General features: G+C 39.4%; 1 protein-coding gene across 2 annotated transcripts in view; it reads right to left on the reverse strand.

Annotated features, from left to right (window-relative positions):
- Positions 1-15765, reverse strand: part of DICER1 (dicer 1, ribonuclease III) — a 44948-nt gene that overhangs the window by 6271 nt on the left and 22912 nt on the right. For both annotated transcript variants that reach the window (XM_035106668.3, XM_088673045.1), the window contains 13 exons: positions 15164-15406; positions 13975-14129; positions 12714-12846; positions 11918-11993; positions 10588-10727; positions 8982-9161; positions 7598-7811; positions 6587-6740; positions 5908-6090; positions 5306-5411; positions 4658-4833; positions 2739-3519; positions 1240-1395 (listed from right to left, as the gene is read on the reverse strand). In XM_035106668.3, the coding sequence (XP_034962559.1) occupies positions 1240-1395; positions 2739-3519; positions 4658-4833; positions 5306-5411; positions 5908-6090; positions 6587-6740; positions 7598-7811; positions 8982-9161; positions 10588-10727; positions 11918-11993; positions 12714-12846; positions 13975-14129; positions 15164-15406 (2697 nt within the window). The remainder of the gene's footprint in view (positions 1-1239; positions 1396-2738; positions 3520-4657; positions 4834-5305; positions 5412-5907; positions 6091-6586; positions 6741-7597; positions 7812-8981; positions 9162-10587; positions 10728-11917; positions 11994-12713; positions 12847-13974; positions 14130-15163; positions 15407-15765) is intronic.

Raw genomic sequence — 15765 nt, forward strand, 5'->3', positions numbered from 1 at the left:
TCTAGTGATTTGACATCCGCTTATTTTTACCAGTCGATATTCTTTACTCAACAATGAAACAATTCATAGTACTAGACACATCTGGACTTTGTCCAAACACTATCTGTGTCAGTGCTTCCAGTAAATTGAGTGAGGGCTTCAGAACCCCAGTAAATCCCACTATGCAGTGACAGTTTGGGCAAAGCAATCCAAATATTAGTTCAGATCTGTTTTTGATCCTTAATGAAGATTTAATGAATGTTAATGAGTAACAATCCCATTGCAAAATGCCAGCAAGATGACACCCCACCCTGAAAGCAGCACAAGTAAAACCTTTACTTTTGTACTCCCTGGGATAAACACACCAACCACTACATAATGCATGTCACATATGAAACAAGCATATGAAAAGATAAATGTACACTCACAGCTTTCCTCACATCCCCTCTTGGAAAGAGAACAGGATTGCTTAGGTTCAGTAAACAACATGCAAACCTGTATATGCAGTCTTACAAACATTTCCATGCATATTTATGTATCTGTAGAAGCAGATAATTACTGCTCCTGAGAGGAGGGGAGAAGCATGTGAACCTGAGGATACTGATTAGTAGTTCACGTAACACCAAACCATGGTGGGGGCTACATCTGAACCACCTTGTGTTAGACATTGCAGCAAGTGCACGGGGCAGAGAGGGTTTCTTAAAAGACAACCCTCTGCCGTGAGATGTATTAAAAGCTGCATAACTGTGTTATACACACATATTTAACCCAGACAATCTTGCTCTTTTGGTCACATGAGGCTAGACTTGCTGAAAACACATTCTTTATCAATTTCCATAATAGGTGCTAGCACCAAGGTAAAAAGGCCATCTAGATTTTTAAAAAACCTTATTTTTCATGAGTATTCATGCTCATTCATAGCAAAGAGATAAATGTTCTTGAGGGACATTAAGAGTTTCCTAACAGCAGGCCAAGGAAAATATTAACAGTATATTTTCACTGCAAGTATTTATGTTCTTTTCCACTTTATTAGTGAACCAATTTCCACAAATTGCCCTTTGTTAGTACTCCAACATCACTTTGCTCTCTATTTTTATTAATTAAAGCAGTGGTTTAAGAGGAGTTAAACACAAAGATGTAGTAGGTGATATTCTGCTGAAGTATGATAAGAAGCAGAAGCCCCATTTGCCTGTTTCACTTGTAATGATATACTTATACACCAAGACATTCAATTCTACATGTATTTCAACAAAGGCTTACCATTTCATCTTTTTCCCATTTGTCTGCATTACTCTTGTCTTGGTTTACTATGTAACCAGGAGGAAGCCAGTTGACAGGTGGGTCAAAAATAGAAACCACCATGCGACTAGGAAGCCCTTTCTTTTTTCCAAGACGATACAAGTTACAATTGCTGACCTTTAAAGAAAAAGAATTTATCATAATCTATAGGCAATCAACAATTCTGAGAACACAGTAAACACAAACTTTGATTTAAAACTTCCATTTATAAGCTTAATTTTGTGGTAAATTCCCCCATATATATCAAAACCACAGAATTTAAACACACACACACACACACACACACACACACACACACACACACACGTTATCCAACTATGCTCAGATATGGCGTATGAAGGACAAGGAATTGGGACAAAACAAAGCTGCTCTTAAGTTTGGGGTGACAAGATATACGACAAAATCCCATGCTCCTAATTTTTGCATTCTATATTTTATTGAAATCAGGAACAGTAAGCTACATGTTTCACACTCGATTCAAAAAGAAAAACTCTTGGTGGACAAGGATATTGTAGAAATGGGAAAGGTTGAGGAAAGGGCAACCACAACGATCAAGGGGCTGGAGCAATTCACCCATGAGGGTTTACAGCATCTGGGGTTTTTAGGTTAGGGAAAAGAAGGAGAGTAAGGGGCATGACTAAGGTGTGTGAAATTATGTATGGTGTGGAGAAAGTGGATAGATAAAAGTCTCTTTCCCTCTCTAGTTCTAATCTAAGAATTTGGGTAATCCCTAATTATGCAAATCACTGTGTGAAGTGCTTCTGCAGATTTGGGTGAGCAGCAGGGGGTGGGGTAAGTTTAAAGGGAGGGGGAGTTGTTCAGGTGTGGGGAAAGGTTAGCTGCCCCTAGTCAGATATATTTAGCCATTCCTTCTCAGTGATGATAAAGCTGCTTGCCTTTAGAAATCCCTATTAATTTATACTAGCATTGGTTATGTAACATCAATAGCTGTCTATCTAGTTAAATACTGTCTACACCAGGCATCCCCTAACTGCGGCCCTCCAGATGTTTTGGCCTACAACTCCCATGATCCCTAGCTAAGAGGACCAGTGGTCAGGGAAGATGGGAATTGTAGTCCAAAACATCTGGAGGGCTGAAGTTTGGGGGTGCCTGGTCTACACTGACTGGCAGCTGATCTCCAGGTTTTTGTCTCTCCTAAGGTAGAAATGCTAGGGATTGAAATGTAGGGATTTTTGCAGGCAAAGCAGGTGTTCTTCCATTGAGCTATGGTCCTTCCACACAGCGTATTTCTATCCTGCCCTCCATCCCAGGATCACAGGGTGGTTTGTAACATAAAACCACAAAAATACATAAATCATGCTAACAAACAAATAAATCCAGTGGCTGAAGTTCTTAAGAAAACTGTGCATTGCAGTGCTACTGGCATACCCATCCTTTTCAATCCTGTATGTGGACTTGTTATTTTTGGAACAGTTAAGGATCATGGAAGTATGACTCACTTTTTTGCTTCTCATATATGACAGGCGTCCCTCATGAGCATCAGGGTAAGTGCAAAACAAATATGTAGTGATGGCATGCTTTAGAAATGAATCACCAAGCATTTCAAGACGCTCCAGATTAAATCCATCGCTAGCATTTGAGAGAGTCAAAGCCTGAAGAATGAGACCAGGGTTTGGGCCAAGGGTTTTTGAGGAGTATCCCTTGGAAGGGCTTGTTACAGAATCCATTCTTTCCTTTGTAAGATCACAAGCATCTGAAGCACTGGTGTTCAGGGCCATTCTGGGACATCCATCTGAGGTAGATTTGTTAACATTTCCATCAAGATATTTATTACTCAGGAGAGTACATTCATTGCTGGGCTTGAGCTGGTTCTCACTGTTGTATAAATTCTGAATAGGATACGAGGTAGTTGGTTGTACAGGTATTTCCTGCCTGGAGTAATTTAGCTGATTTCCTTGGCAAAAGTCTCGGCTAGCTAAGTCAAAATTGCCGTTGGCAAGATTTTTATTGTAAGAAACACCATTAACTGTTGCCAGTTCTACCGAGACGTCATTTTGGAGTTTACTAGGTGACTCGATCAATGTTCTGTAGCTCACAGACATTTGGTCATGCTTATCTGCAGAAGAGGTTTCATTAGCACCTTGATATGCAGCATTTTCAGGGACTACAATTGCGCTGTGCTTAAAATAATTTTCATTCTCTGCTACAGAAGAGCTAGGAGCAGAGATGAAGGATTTGCTGTCAATAGACTTTTTCCACCCAAAGTCCAGGTTAGGATATCTGTAAAATAAATTAATTGATTAATCATGTGTACACATACATGTAGACAGATGCTGATGTGATTATTATTTTTTACTGTAAATGTTAATTATCTGAAAGTGTTTTAATTGATTTTTTTTACTGATAATGTTAATTGTTCTTGTAAACAGTTTAGAGGTTTTATGACAACCAAGCAGTATATACCAGTAAATTTTGTTAACTAAATAAATAAGGCACAGGGCCACAACATTGGTGCTTTCCATCTACCTACAACAATCACACACCCAAATAGCCCAAACAGAAAACTGCTTTGGGAACTCACATTCCAAGTCAGCTCCTGAACAGGAATTGAGCCACTCCTGGTAGCAAAAAAGGAAGATCCCGCTTATATGAGCCAACTTCTAGGGGATAATGACCCTTCCCTCCCTATAAAATATTTGAGGGGACATACAAATGGTGTGTGTATGCTGCATCTTGTGATTGATTATGTGGGGCTGGGCTTACCTCCCCCCCCCACCCCAATTTTTTTATTCAAGTTGGCACCCCTGATCCCACTGTAACACTTCATTATGTTGGACAGTGGCCATAGTATAACAGTTTGATACCTATTTATTTTGATAGATGCTGATTATAAAATCCAAAGAACCACAAGTGGAACAATATAGTTGTTTGCACTGTTCTACAAATACGTGAGCCAAGTGCTACTATAAGAACTCTGAAACTAAGTGCCTAAGTTAGTTCCCTGCCACCCAATTCCTTTTCCTTCTATCATGCCTTTTAGATGATAAAGCCTGGGATTAGGAATAGTTTTTTATTGATCCTGGTAAGATGCTCTGGAAGACTTTTTTGGTGGATGCATGGGATAAAAATCATTCAAAGACACAACCACAGAGGAAGAGTTTGCAGAGTGGTCTAAGAGGCATGCTATATAATACATCTCATGCTTGTGCGTAGAGAGCATTATGCTTGATTTAGCTTCAATTATTGCACACATTAAGTGCGAGGTGTATAAATAGCCCTTCCATGAGCAGAAGATGGTTTCTACATATGAAAGGCACACCTTTGGCAAATGAGAAGCTGCCAGAGGACATAGCAATGGCAAAATGTCAGATTACTATGCAACATAACTTTATAGAGATAAACTACAGTATTCTAATACCTGAAATCTGAAGGAAGTGACTTAACTCCTACACCAGCATCAATGGCGGTTTGGGATCTGAGTTCCTCGGCTGTCAAAAGGCAGTGAAGACGATAAAGAATGCTGGGGAGGCAAACTGCTTTTCTCCACAGTGATGCTGGAATAGGATGGATAGCACAGAGTTCTGGAACCAGAATCTTTAATAAAGAAGAAAATTTGCCTTTAGTCTCTCGATATTTCAGAGTAGAGGTGGCAACCCACAGTTCAAGGGCCTGATTTCCTGCCAAGATTTTTTTCTACCTCCTTCCCTTCCCCAACACCAAACTAATTTTGGCAACAGCAGCCAAAAGGAAAAGGAAAAAAGGGAGAATATACAGCACTGGGAAGGATAAAAGCCCAACACCTTGATAGAATTGCAGGCTCCCATCCCACCCTCCACTCATCAGATAAAACATTTGATGAGTTTGGAGTGGGAAACTGCCTCTCTTCAGATAATGTAAGTGGGGGAGTGCATGCCTTGCGGGGGGGGGGGGCGTGCAAAAGCATGCGTGAGATGCAGCTTCCAGAGGGTTGGGGCAAAACCTGTCCTCAGACCAAAAGTGGTTAGTCAGCCCATTTTAGGGTACTAAAGAGGTGCTGAACACCATAAAATAGGAAAATCATCATTACCTGCTTGTTCTGTAGACTTTCCCACTTAGCTTTCCTCTTCTCAGCACTACTCAAGGGAAGAGCTTTCCCCTTCTGATTCAGATGACGAGGAGTCAAAAGATTAAGTCTAAAGAGAAAATGGGAAGGGCTGTTCTTTAAAATATGCAGTATAACTTTGCATTTCACCCTGGAAGGTGGTGCAAGGAAAAATGAGGGAAAGCTTGATTAAAAGATGTTAAAACCAGGGATGTGGGAAAATAATATTAGATATGTTACCAGACTTACAGAAATTATTTTAGTTTCCCTTGAAATTCCCCAGATATTTCTCCTGAGCAGGAACCACCAAATGCATTCCAGGCAAAAACTATTTTCAACTCTATTTAACAAGTGGGGCCTGCAGCAAAATATTGCAGCATGGAAAGCAGCTGTTCTGGATTCCAAGCACTACATTCTATTATCCCCCTTCCCATTTTCCAGCCCATCTCTTTTTATCCATCCTCTCTCAAACATACAGCATTCTGCAGCCACTTTTTTGCACTTCTGCAAACCTTGGGAGATCCCATGTTGACTATATTGAAACAATACAAATTAGAACTATTTTAAACTACCAAAACCCTCTTTACCTTGAAGATGTGTGGTCCACATCCAGCAATGGCTGGTTGAGATTGGTCAGGTCAAGGTTATACTTGGTTTTATAATATTCAGCAAAAGTTTCATATTCTGGGGAAGGAAATTTGCTCAATGGAGTAAGATCTGTGTAGACATCAGCAACATAAAATCGATGAGGCTGATCAAAATTTCGATACCTAGACAGAAGCAGATATTTGGGTTGCAATGTCAAATGTTCTGCTGAACAAGTTCCCTAACATGACCTGAAGTTATACATCAGAAAAGAAGTCCTACTATGCAACCACAAGCAAATCCAAAATAAAATATACAGTGAGTTATTTCCATTAATGCTGAGTGGAATGACTGGATTTATCAAAACAGTTAAGCATTGGCCAGGACACAAAGGGCTACTCTGGGCACATCCAGTAATCTGTGCCAATGAGAATTTTATTTTATTGGTAACATATTTTATTTATATTATTAATCACATTATTATTTTTACTTGTAGACTCTCCTGCATATCAGGAGGTGAGCTGCTGTAAGCCAGGATTAAGCCTCTTTAACCAAGTTTGCTTCTATGAAATATTAGCAGCTGACAAATACTTCTCTCTCTCTCTCTCTCTCTCTCTCTCTCTCTCTCTCTCTCTCTCTCTCACACACACACACACACACACACACAAAGAGTATAATCACCTTGGAATGATAACTGCATCCTGGTAGTCTTCTAATTTGAAAATAAAAGGTGTCTCTTTTGTATACTGTGTACTGGGAATGCCTGTACGTGCTTCAGATTTTTCAATATCTTCCATAAATTTAAAATCAATGTCCAAAGTGCTGGAGCCATCAACTTGAAAGAGAAAATTTTATTTGTTTTCGCTGTCAAAACACGTTTTTTAAACATCCTTTGTGTACATTCCCAAACATCAGCCATTTAACTATTGTAGCAAAACCTACTAAGTCTTAATGCCGCAATAGAGCTGTTAGTATCATAGGACTCTTGCTGAACTACAGTTGTAATCCACAACATCTGGAGGGCATTCTGTAGCCCACAACTTCTAAGAGAGCACCAAGCTGGTTATCCCTGCTGTATTATATACCTCTGATGTAATTCCAACTATAATCATTACCCTTTTCTCAAACTATGAATCTAAAATAAACAGAACAATTCATTCGATACAAAGAAGACTGAATAGAAATTAGCCAATGCAAACATATGCACAAGATTCTGCAAAGGAGTGCCTGAAGTGATATAAGAGGTAGCTTCTACAACAGTTCTCAACATCCTGTTTTTAAGTGGAAGAACAAAGCTGGATTTACTTTATTTTTCTTGAACAATGCCCCTCACTTGAGCAGAAAACCCTTTCCGCATGCAGATGGATCCAACCTATTGTGTGTGTGTGTGTGTGTGTGTGTGTGTGTGTGTGTGTGTGTGTAAAACCCTAGTTGTGGAATTCCCTACCCACAGAGGTGCGCCTGGCACCATCACTATACCGCTTTCAATGAACTCTCAAAACATACTTCTTTACCCTGTCCTTTGATACCTGAGGTGTGTGTTTTCAAGACCCACCCAATTTCTCTGAGTACAGTTTGTTTTAACTGTTTTTAATAATAATTTTTAAATTTCCACGGGATCTTCCGGGATGCATAATAATAATGACAATAACGATAATAGCAAATTAATATTTACAACAGTCTTCTCCTCACCAACATTAAGAGGTAGAACACAATAGGCTGAATCAGCATCGGTAGGTCTGAATTCTAGTGCAGGTTTCTCAAGCCGAAGAATGTGAGAGAAAATGTACTGGTGAAGTCTTGTGATCAACTCAAGCATTTGTAAAGACAAAGTGAATCCTGATTTCTTTAGCTCAATAGATATGGTCACTTCTCCCGAGCGGGTATACACAGGAAAGTGAGGAATCTGAGTGAAGAATGGGGGGGAAAGACAAGTCAATATGAGATTGTTCCAACAAAGAACTGGTGAAAGTGCCAACATGCAACTATTTACTGGTATGCATAGTTTTTCTACCTGAAGACAAATGTGTGGGATCTCATAACCACAGTAATACTTCTGGACTGAGACTGGCTGAGTGGAGCAGAGGACTGATGGGCAGAAATGTCTCTCCAAGCATCTCTAAATTCAAATGGATTATGGGAAGGTAAGTGTGGCTTTGAGATTTTGGGGAAAACTTTTTTTAATGGCTTGGCATATCACTTGGTAGGGCTACCAAATGGACCAGCCTCCACTGACTTTAATCATGAAGCAGAAGAAATGAAGAGTGGAAATAATGCAACAAGCTAAAATACTAGAATTCATTGAGCACCATTAATTGCTTTTAGTCATGTTTCAAAGGTTTCCTCTCAGCTAACAATATAAACTAAGTAAGTTTTTTTTGGGGGGGGGGGAGGCTCAGTCGAGCATACCTATAAATCCACCGCCTGGGATGTGGGTGGCTCTGTGGTCTAAACCACTGAACCTCTTGGGTTTGCCAATCGGAAGCTCAGCAGTTTGAATCTGTGTGATGGGGTGAGCTCCCGTTGCTCTGTCCCAGCTTCTGCCAACCTAGCCGTTTGAAAGCACACCAGTGCAAGTAGATAAATAGGTACCACTGCAGCGGGGAGGTAAACGGCATTTCCGTGCGCTCTCGAACTAGTCATGGTGTCCTGTTGTCAGAAGCGGTTTAGTCATGCTGGCCACATGACCTGGAAAGCTTCTGTGGACAAATACTGGCTTCCTTGGCCTGAAAAGCGAGGTGAGCGCTGCACCCCAGTCACCTTTGACTGGACTTCACCATCCAGGTGTTCTTTACCTTTAATAAATACACCACTGTCTGTTTCCAGATCATTTTTTATAAGATACAAAAGACACTGGATTGTGACATGTAAAGCCACAGATACCAAAAAGCCCTGAGCTACTGCTTTGAAAGGATAAATTATGGTGGAATGATTGATGCAACTTTTTGTAGTGAACTAAAATGAAATGATCAAGTTTGTTTCATGAATATGAATGAGTGATGTGACACAATGAGCTGCTTCCAAATCTGCAACATCTCAAAGCAGACTAGAGGGACTACAAGCACAAGTTTACTACCTGAGGTATAGGTTTGGCTGTCAGTATTCCAAAACATCTTGCAGTATCTTCAGGAGGATATAGCTTTCGCCGCCTGAAGTTGAGCTCATCAGGTAGAGGGGTAGTTAATACCATTCCAATTACATAAAGGTAACAGGGTTGGTCAGGTTTGGGATAACTATCCGTCAAACATTCTGGAATCTATAGGAATAGAATAAATTGAACTTATTTTTAAATCAAAAGTTCCCTTATGAATTACTTTTGTGCTTATTTTTTTTACTTATAAGTCTATCTTTGTACACAAGTAGTTTAAAATGGAAAAGACATCAGGATAAAGGAATACATTTCAGTCTGCATCCTGAGTGTAAACAAATCAAGATCAGAATCCCCGCTCCACAACATGCATAATCTCTAACCTTACAAGTGTTCTGCCACAACAACAGTAAAATAATAAACCTGCAAATAAACCGCAGCAGAATGGAACAAATGTACATGATCCAAAATGCACATGATCCAATAAGCTGGTGAGTCTTTGCAAGGACTCTAGCTGCACACTTGGGCATGAAAAGCAGTTTATGAATACATTTGTTCTTGTAATAAAGAAGTTCATTAGCAACCGTTTAAAAGATGGAATTGTTAAGAGTTAAAGGCTAAAGTTACTTTAAAGGTAAAGGTAAAGGGACCCCTGACCATTAGGTCCAGTCGTGACCGACTCTGGGGTTGCGCGCTCATCTCGCATTATTGGCCGAGGGAGCCGGCATATAGCTTCTAGGTCATGTGGCCAGCATGACAAAGCCGCTTCTGGCAAACCAGAGCAGCACATGGAAACGCCGTTTACCTTCCCGCTGTAGCGGTTCCTATTTATCCACTTGCATTTTGACGTGCTTTCGAACTGCTAGGTTGGCAGGAGCTGGGACCAAGCAACGGGAGCTCACCCCGTCACAGGGATTCGAACCGCCAACCTTCTGATCAGCAAGCCCTAGGCTCAGTGGTTTAACCCACAGCGCCACCTGGGTCCCTAAACTTACTTTACTACATCATAAAGTAGAGCACCTATTTTGCACACCAGAAGTCAGAGCTTCATTCTCTGGCTTTCTGCAGACTTTCACACAGGCACTAATTAGTCCTACATCTACTTGGCTTAAGTAAGGATGCTGCAACATGTGCCATCAACCATTTCTTGTATCACACTAGCAAAAACCTGAAGTAGCATCCTGCTTTTTGTTACTCTGTTGTCATTTAAACAAAAAAAGTACTATACATTCTTAAATGAAGTATTAATTTTCCACAATGTCATATTAGTGCCCACAACATAAAACTTTATACAAAATTATTTCCTCCCCCAATCTCCTTTTCCACACCTGCACACACACACACCCTCAGATTTGAATGGAAAAAGTCTGATGTCTTAGCCTATGTGATCATAGTATCCATTACTCCATAGTAGAGTATCAAGACTCCTTTCCCCAAACATATGAGAATTATTGTTTGCAAAACATTCCTGTAGGACCTCGGGGTTAGTCTATTCATATCCTGCCTCTGCTATGCAACTTAGAAGAATCTTAAGCAAACATGGTTCAACACCACAGCACAGTCACACATAGTGAGGGCACAGAACTATACTAACAGCTTTAGGGTAGCATTGCCTTCGTTTTGTAGAGCCTGGCCTTCCTGGAACACTGGTTTCTTCTTCATCATGCAAATCAAGTTCCTCCTCATATTTCACTGTCTCTTTTCCAACAGGCATCAAGTGATCATCCAGTTCACCTAAAATGCATTGATAAAGAAGAAGTTATAAATCCAATTATATTTCATAAAATGTGGAAATATCTATCGCTCCAGGGAAAAAAAACTTTTATAAGACCTATGATAAAAATTTTGAGGGACTGTGACATTTCAGTGAACTCAGTAACAAAGCATCAGGAGTCAGTCCACATGCACCTTATTTTATTTGCCAATGAAAGGTCTTAAATTCCTCATTTGTTTAAAGGCATTGTAGTTTTTTGGGTTGATTTTTTTTATTAAAAAACCCTTTCCAAGTACATGCAAAAGAATTAAAAATAATTCTTTGTTGGAAGTGACAGAGAACTTAATTTCCTGCACCAATGGCTTGGTGAAAGCTGCCTAAATTTAAATAACCGAGGAAAAGCTTTTAAAGGTTCTCAGACGCTACACTAATTTTGTTAAATGCTATTTTTTAGAGACCAATCTATAACACTAAGCATCTAAAAGTAATATATTCAACTTGATCCTATTCATGTTTACTCAGAAGGAAGTCCCACCAAATTCATTGGGCTTTATTTCCAATACACATGTTTCAATTATTCCCAAACATATTGACTGGGGTCCAGACTTGTGAAGGTGGAAGTCCACTCAAGCAAATGGCATGGCCTCTCGTCTTGACGATAACCCCAATGTTCTAAAAAAAGCTGCAAAAGTTAGCAAAAATGTTGTGGGGTAGGAGAGTTATAATTATGTTTAGTTGTATATATTAAAAATGTAACTAGACAGCTATGAGAATCAATAAATATTTACTACAACACAAAAAAGCTGCAGAGGATCTGAAGAGCCTCCATAACAGCAGGGACGAGATGAGAGGAGTTTCAACTGGTGGAGAGAATTGGGGGAAATCAAGCTGAGATACCTTACAAGTGACCCTCAGGAGTTAGGGGTGGGCACATAGGGGCTGCATTAAGGAGGAGGGGGGAAACCTTAATGGCCTTCCACTCACATGTTTTTTGCTCCAAATCCTATTTCCCTGCAGCTAATGATTTTATCAGATATATATATCTGGAGGAAGCACTCCAAAATTTCTGTTGTGCTTTCCACAATTGCATGAAATGTTTTTGGCAGCAAATATGTAGGCGTTGACAAGCATATCAATAAAAAAGTACAAAATTGTATCCTTTAGGTTTTTCATGACTAAATAAATGTTCCTCGCTTCCAAATATGCTTACCAATCTTATGCAATTTTTCACAGCAAATAAGAGCAACAACTCTCTCTGCCAATCTTGTACAATTCATTGGAGGACCCTAGAAATAAAATTTGAACCAATTATATTAAAGGAAGCATATGTTCTCATTCGCACATGCACAAGCGCATAAAAGAACAGCTCCAATGCAAAGGACACCTTTAACAATAATGAAATCACATTAAAAACACATAGCCCTAAATAGAATAGATAAAACTTTGATTACCAGCACAAGTTGTTAATTTTTTCTCATGCAGCAGCAAATAAGATACATGGGATCTTACCGTATAATAAATACCAAACCACAGATATTATTTCAAGTGAACACCGAACATGAAGGAATAATATATTTTCCTTTAGATTCCAAAAGCTCTGTGCTGAGACAGCTGCTAACAGAAACTGGGCCTGGACCCAGCTCAATGTAGCACTACCTATGGAATTTCCAATGAGTTCATTCAAGTCTTAATATGCTAGTCTAGTCAGGATGATGAGAAAGATTAAGATTATCTTCTCTCACTTCCTAGTTTGAGCTCTATGCTCTACAGTGTTTAGAACAGTCAATTGTGCCCCATTTGACAGTTTTAGCTGATGCAGCATAACTTGCTGCTTGCACCAATTATTGAGCTTATGGCAAATCCATGAGATCAAGCTGCCAAGCAGAGCAGGGCTGCAAAATAAGCACTACAGCAAAATGTTATCTTAAACAAGTGCCAATGGAAAAAAGAAGAACTTTGAATATATTCCAAGCATAAAGTAACCTAAATAAAACTGAAATACTTACAACTATTGATGCTCGTAGAGGAGAATTGATAGGTAGATAAAGAGTTGAATAAAATGTGTTATCAGGGAGTTCTCTAGTTTTACACTTGGGAGCCAGATGAGTAAACGGGTCACTTGGCAGTCTAGCACAGTACCTAAATAACACAAGATTAAATATAATTAAGTTATTCTAGGAAAGAGCCATGCCACTGAAGAATTTAAAATAATGCATTGGGCTTACTCTGGGAAGGGGAAAGTGAGCATCACATGCTAGCCCTGCTTCCAACATCCCTGCAGCTGCTCCATCTCTGATCTTCTTGAAAAGTCTACAGGAAACCTGAATGTTCAGCTGAACACAGTTGCAAACTGCCTCATAATCAGAAAGGTTGCTGGTCATGTGGAGGCTGAATGTACTTATAAGCCCCCTTCAGACCTTCTTGCTAAACAAGGAAAGGTCAGGGACTGAGTGGGCATTTTAAAATCAGATACTAGAAATGATCGGGGATGGAGGAGCCAATATGTTAAAAGTCAAGGCTCAGAGTCCTCAACTGGAATCACTGTTAAGGATGAACAGTAATAACCATCTGACAGCCATTGAGTGGGAACAAATTGAGCTTAAGGGCAGAGAAGTTCTAATATATAGTGTCAATGATTTCCTAAGCTTTAACAACTAAATTAAACTGGATTCTCTACATACAATTTCAGTTAAAAATGAGATTTAGTAGAACATTTGTACACCAGCAAGTGTTACAGAAATAAACAGTGAGGGAAGGGCAGTGATCAATCAAATTTGGGGTCTGCCCACTGTCTGCAGCCAGAAAGGATCCTGCCAGTAGAACTTCCACCCACCAGTGCTTGGCTCTAACTCCAACCCAGCACAAAGGGGCTTTGGATTGCTGTGTAAGACATACACTGGATTGCTGTGTAAGACATACACAGCATTTATTTATGCCAGTGAGCCACACTGAGTGGAGGATTGCATGGCAAGAGAGCAGGGTAACTGATATGATTAGTTGCTTCCCTAAGGGGAACAATTTCAAACATTTAAAACATAAGCAGATTCTTCTGTACCATTAAAAACATTCTTCTGCATGAGTATCCTAATAATGATATAAATCAGTATTTTTAAATATTTGGTTGCCTTATTTTTTAAAATAAAGGGAATCCATAGCACTACCAGAAAAATTTCCTCAGATCTAAAGACAGTTCCCCTCAGGCTAAAGCAGGCTGTCTTAGAAATTCAGCAAATTATGTCAAAATTGAAACACCAATAGATTTCATACCTATTAATGTGCCCAATAGCAGTGTTTATTGTGACTCTTGGACCAGCATCTTCTGGTCTTAGCACATATGGTGGGAAGATATCATCGTCATCTATAATGGGTTCATTTTCGGTTTCACTGGTATCCACAGACTTTGAGCATTTGTTCCTCAGGATCTTTAAAATATACATATGAGAGAATGGTGATAATTCTATGCAACTCAGAACTGATCTATGTATTTTGAAAAGTTTAATGTCTCTTTTTTCCTGTTCTCCATGCATTTCAACACCTCTTAAAATATAGCCAAATTTTGCAATATCAATTGGTTCCCAATATCAATAAGCTGGTTTCTGTCTATACAATTGGACATGATTTTGAATCAAGATGGCAGACTAAACCTTTCCAAACTGCAATGAATTTTTTCCCAGACACTTGGCTATTATTAAATAATTAAGTATAAGAATGTGGGGGAATGAAGAGAGAAACTACCTAGACCTCTGTATTAAGCAACTGTGGCTAGGCCCTAGCCTATGTTACAACCTCCTCATACTGTATACAAAAGTTACTGACTAGCTCCAATAACTGATTTGCTACTTTTAGCTACCCCCACCATCTTTAAAGAGGGCACTTGCCCTAGGCATCACAAATGGAAGGGGCTGAATCAGTATTGGCCAACAGTACATTTTGAGGAAAAATTTGCAAGTTGTTACAGAGTGTAGTGAAAACAGAAATGGACGTGGGAGTCTCAAATGAATGTTCATACCTGGAATATTTGTCTAAAATAAGGAGAGAGAGAAAGGTCTTCCATCCTTTTACTCATCTGCTATGTAGTAGGCCTGGGGGGAAAGGCTGGCCAGATCCTTTTTCAGACCCTGAGGCACTCAGGGACTGAATTTTTATTTAACCCACCCCTCACACCTTTCTCACTAGACCCTGCATAGTCCTTCCTGCAGCTTTTCCAACCCTTCCAAACAATTGATATTCAAACCTTCTGCCATAGTCACTTCCTCCTGTCATTTTTCAGTGCATAATTTTCAATTAAGCTTGGATTCCCAAGTTTCCAGTCCTTAAGTCTTCTTCAAACCAGGTTTACCATATTTCTTCAAAGAACAGAGTGTTTTGATTGAGGCCAAGGACCTATTCCCCTATTTTTATTGCTGCTTGAGTGTCTAGCAATTTTTTTTGTTACCCATTCTCTTTTGCCACATACCTTCTCAATTGCCTTGTAGGTTTTAAGATCTTCTTCAAAACATTTGATTTTGTCTGAATCTGCTAACATGATGTAATTCGAGATAGGTGCCCTGGCCCTTCCTTTGGACTGCACATAGGAACGATATTCTGTGGGCAAATCAAAACGAACCACCAAATTGCATTTTGGTATGTCAACACCCTCTTCTACAATACTAGTTGCAATTAGTAAGTTGGTCTCGTGTGCTCGAAATTTTCTAAGTACCTACAAAAGCAACCAAGAAGATACATATCTAAGACCAATCAGTTATTAAATCATCAGCTTGACAAAAGTTTAATACATACTTCAGAATTCAATAATCAAGTATACAAATTTGTTCACAAGCCATCAGTTAGCAAAGACAGGTTATAACCAGAAAATAATTTTATAATTAGAAAAACAGCTTACTAGAAAAAAGTGGGATTTGAATACTTTCAGCTCTTCATCATACTAACAAGGTAAATATTATAACAGCCCTATAAGCAAACCACTACTTTTATCACCATAGAGGCCTTTGATAGAAATCCACTGGTTTTGAAGTCTTTGAAGCAGACGATGGAAATCAGATCACACAGCAACTATGG

The sequence above is a fragment of the Zootoca vivipara genome, chromosome 1, assembly GCF_965207765.1.
Source record: "Zootoca vivipara chromosome 1, rZooViv2.hap1.1, whole genome shotgun sequence".
In the NCBI taxonomy this organism is placed as follows: domain Eukaryota; kingdom Metazoa; phylum Chordata; class Lepidosauria; order Squamata; family Lacertidae; genus Zootoca; species Zootoca vivipara.